Source organism: Perkinsus marinus (genome assembly GCF_000006405.1).
Source record: "Perkinsus marinus ATCC 50983 genomic scaffold scf_1104296953010, whole genome shotgun sequence".
Classification (NCBI taxonomy): Eukaryota; Perkinsozoa; order Perkinsida; family Perkinsidae; genus Perkinsus; species Perkinsus marinus.
In genome coordinates, this window is record NW_003208659.1 from 1 (window position 1) to 4,722 (window position 4,722).

Here is a 4,722-nt window from a genome sequence, read left to right on the forward strand (position 1 = left end):
ACGAAAAAGATATGGAAGTAAGAGAGATCTAACCGAGTGGTTCAATGATACCTGCCTACGGGCGGCAGTGGGTGGGTTAAAAAAAATTAAAGAAGCGTAGCAACGCTAACGACTGACAGAGAGAATATCAGACCATCTCATCGCAGTCGCCTAGTCATCCCTTCATTATCTTGTAGTCTTGACACAACTCTTAAGCATGTTTCCCATGCTTCTCCAATTCAAACTTTTTAATATGTTCACTCGAACGTCGGAATCAACTAACTCTGGGTTTCTAACTCAGAAATTCTAAGTGAAAGCCCAAGTCCATCAACTCCCATAGAGCTCCACCAGCGTGATCGGGTGTCGTTATCCGACAATATCTCGAAGGGTATTCATGGTTTTTATGGATAATTCATTGAATTAAGGAATGCGTAATTCACACCGTGTTATCGTATGTACAACACGGGCTAAACCTCCATCCACCGCTTCGTATTGTATGATACCATAGCTGAACTGGTTAAGGGTGCACTTTCACGTGCTCGCAGTTGGGGTTCTATTCCCGGGTACGGTTATACTGATAGTCTGTATGTACTACGTGCGCTCTACCACCTTGCACGGTGCAAGTTGCACCGTCTTGTATTTTATAATCTAACAGCTCAACTGGTTAAGAATACGCTTTCACTTAATTGAAGCCGAGGTTCTATCCCCCAGTGCGTTCATTTTAAGAATCTACTTGCAAGCAGCTGAGAAGGCCTACCGAGGCGCGCTGAAGTCGTGAATCAAGGTCGAGAATCAGAATCAGGGTTTGGTACCGAAGGTCCGGACCCCCGGTACGAATCAAGGCACCAGAACGTGAAAAATTGAGATACTGGCGGCGTGAATATGATTCGGAATCACATGCTGAGTAAAAATCTGATTCTGAATCTGTGGCGTTCTCGACTTGAGTAAAGTACTCACGGTATGAGTTTTGAATCACAATCACGTTGAAAAAATCTAGAATCATGATTCTTACTCACTGGGTTGAGTAAATACTCTGACTCATTGATTCACAATCAGAATCAGTGGCTGAGTATGATTCTGAATCAGGAATCAGGAATCGTACTCGCGAATCCTGAATCTGAACCTGGAATCAGTAATCATACTCACGAATCATGAATCTTACTCATGAATACGGAATCTGAATCAACACTTGTGAATCATGGTGTGAGTTGAATAAAAATCGGAAATGAGGTAGTGAGTTGAATTAGTACCTGTGGATCACAGGTATGCAGCGCATACCGCCCCAGACTGACTATGACATTATCATTTTTAGCGTCCTCGCTCTCCCATGAAAATATCATATAGAAACATGGCCTCTCACTAACTACGTACTCACCTTGACCCAACTACAGCGGAACTTAGACCGGTGTAGTTGACGCTAGTCGCTGCTCGATGTTCCGTCGCTGCGGGACTCATCATACATACCGGTGTCGGAGAATCTTCTACGAGATGTCTTGCGCCAAGCTCCTCGGCGGCTTAGACCACCTTCTGAAGTCCAGGGTATCGCCGATATCACCACCGAAGGCGTGGACCAAAGTGAGTAGTAGATCGTGAGTTACACATCGCCGAAGGAATAGTTGTCTTACCGATTTACGGAAAAATTTGCGCTTGAGAAAAGGGGTCACACTTCGGAGTCGTGCGACGGGTGGAACAACGATCCTTCTCCGGAACATGGAAAAGGCGCATTTTGATCCGCACTCGCATGGAAATGCCATCCTCTACCATGGTGCGGCTCAGCAGTGTCATGATATTTCGCATGATCTCCCTAACCATCAGCTCCGACTTGAGAGCATTCAGCTGCAGTGGAGGACCTCCACTCAGTGGAGTCCACTGGCACACTACCTCCACTGGAGGCAGTGGTACAGATGGGGTCTTGATCTGACCATCCCATGTAACTTAGCCTAACAACAGCCACAACGCATCACTGGCCTAGTGCGCTCTAACCACATCCACCCGACTCGGGTGTGTGCCGGGCCCGTATCGGTGTGCAACAAGTAAAACCTAGTTCGCACCATGCGGTCTCTGCCATATAACTTTGAACCTTCGGCGCATTCGCAGGTCATGGATTTCCCGATTGCGGATCTGTAGATAACGCAATAAGACTACTAGTCTGAGACTAGTGACAACGTTCAACGTTGCTTGATTGGCAATCTCGCGCGCACGTGGTAATCCAGACTTCGGTGAATGGCCCCTCGGTTCTCCAATCCCACACTCTCGAGTCGGAGGGGCTTCCGTGTATCGAAGAGTACGACCGTGCAAGATGCGGAGGTAGCTCCTGTGAGGGCCGCTATCATAAGGCGTAATCTATCCGAACATGCTCTCGGACTGACAGTTAGAGCCATGGACTATGGAGCGAGCAACTAAAGTTTAACCCATGGCGGCACCGTCTATGAGAGTCAGGTGGCAGCTGAGCCGCCGCCGAATTTTTCACATGTCATCGCGATGGTATGTAAAAAATTCGGAGGATGGGCGGTTACGTCGTTCACTTTCCTAAGGCTTTCACCGACACTGTCGGGTGAAGTAGCCACAACTTGTGGCCCACAAGTTGAGAATTTCTCGCTCTTCACTGTTTTCAGGATTCACTGTTATCAATCGCGCCGCTATGATATGGAACGCGATGCAGATCCGCTCACCTCGCGGTTACATCTCAGCAGTGCCAGTTCCTAGCGTAACGACTCGACCATCCGAATCTGTATTTAACCTTGGTTAACAGTTTATCCCAAATTGCGTGTATCCCTCCCCAACGACCCTTTCAACAATCAAAGTTGCTCACGGTTACAATTCACATTAATCGCTCTTACTTGCTTCAACAGCACGGATCCGAACGGTAATCCACGGCGCGAACTACGAACTCGACACATGTGCGTGAAACTCAAAAAATTATATATACCAAATCCCCAGCTACACGGCTGTATGCGACATCAGATCTTCACGTTCGCAGAAAGTGGTGAATGGCCCATTCAGAATGGGATTTGAGCAATAGATCGAAAATCTATCCAACAAGGGAAAGACCACAAAGATAGACGAAAGTTCACAAAGAGATCGTTATGAGATGAAGTCGAAATGGGGAAATTATACGGTCCTTTTTCCAAGTATCTTATTAACAGCCGCCGCAGCATTCACGCGGCCGAAGGAGAGAGTCTTTTCTCCTTTACTGTCCTTGACACCTTTGGTGGCCGTATCCATAATGATACTTTTGATATAAGCAGGAGTCAGCTTAGTCTTCAGAGAAGGTTCAAGGCTGTAGAGCATCCCAGCTATACCTGCTACGATAGCGGCGGCAGCCGAAGTGCCCGTATCTTGAGAATACTGCCCATCAAGATGGGTTGTAGATATTTTGTAACCTGGAGCGGCAATGTCAACAGCTGAGCCAAAATTACTCGCGTCGTGAAGCTGCATTTCGGTACCCTCTGTGGCTGCCACACAGATAATTCCTTCACGGTGTAGTTTACGGCCGGAACAAGGATAGTCTTTGATCTTGTCCATGTCCATATGCTCATTTCCTGCAGTCACCACAACGAGCATGCCAGCTGCAGCGGCTGCGTGAATCCTCTGCATCAGGATTGGGACGGGTCCTGTGAAATCAACCGTATACAAGACCACTTTAACATCACCTTTCGTCTCACGCACGATATATTTGAAAGCCTTAGCACCATCCACATTATACGGAATTTCACCCGTAGATATGGGCAGTATACGCACATCGTTCAGAATACCCGCTATACCGATCTTGTTATTTCTGATAGCGCCAATGATGCCAGCCATGTGGGTTCCATGTGGTCCTCGAGGACTGGTATCATCATTCTTATCAACGACGTTGTAGCCCTTGATGACGGTACCCTTCAAGTCAGGGTGACTTGCCTCGATTCCATCGTCTATAACTGCGATGGTCACCTGCGTTCTCTTTGGTATAGAGTCCAGGATACCCCAAGCCATCGGTACAGAGATGGCCTCAAGATAAGCCTTTTGTTGATAATAGAATCGGTCGTTGGGATCGCCGTTCACAGGACCGAACCCACTCACCCTTGCCTTGACATATTGAAGGTCGCACGAGAAGAACCAGAATGATGTTACGAGGAGCTTCATTGCCAGGCACTAGAATGAGTTGTCTGTTGTGCCGAAGTGTACGCGTGAACTACTCCCACCGTATCACGTAGATTGGATGGATGCGGGGCGGATCATCCGTGTTGGTACGTACCGATCCGAACGTTAAGCCCCGGCGCGAACTCCGAACTCGACACTTGTGCGTAGAGTCAAAAATTACCTATAACAGATCCTCAACTACACGGGCTACGTGTGACATCAGATCTTCACGCTCGTGGAAAATGGCGATTGGAATTCAAATATTAAATCGACAACCCATCCAACAATTGGAAGACCACCTAGATAGACAAAAGTTCACGAAACAAGTACGTGAATGGCTCCGTCGCCATAACTGATGACATGAAGTCGAAATGGAGAAATTATATCGTCACTCTTTCAAGTATCTTATTAACATCCGCCACAGCATCCAGGAGCCGTATGCGGATCCTGATGCAGCAGGTGAGTCAGAGTATTTACTCAGATGAAAAAATTAGATGGTGAGTCATAAAACCTGATTCACTGATTTTTTACTCTGGAGCGAGAAATCAGGATCATCGCGAGGATGTGTGGATCTCTGAGCTGATTCGAGAAATTCAAGTTGATTTTCTGGCTGATTAATAT

The 4,722-nt window shown here is 47.1% G+C and overlaps 1 protein-coding gene across 1 annotated transcript; it reads right to left on the reverse strand.

Annotated features, from left to right (window-relative positions):
• Window positions 1–3,090: 3,090 nt before the first annotated feature.
• On the reverse strand, window positions 3,091–4,104 carry Pmar_PMAR008565 (thermitase, putative; the record flags this gene model as incomplete). The annotated part of the gene is made up of 1 exon (XM_002776874.1): window positions 3,091–4,104. The coding sequence occupies one exon, from the start codon at window positions 4,102–4,104 to the stop codon at window positions 3,091–3,093; it is 1,014 nt and encodes a 337-aa protein (XP_002776920.1).
• Window positions 4,105–4,722: the final 618 nt, after the last annotated feature.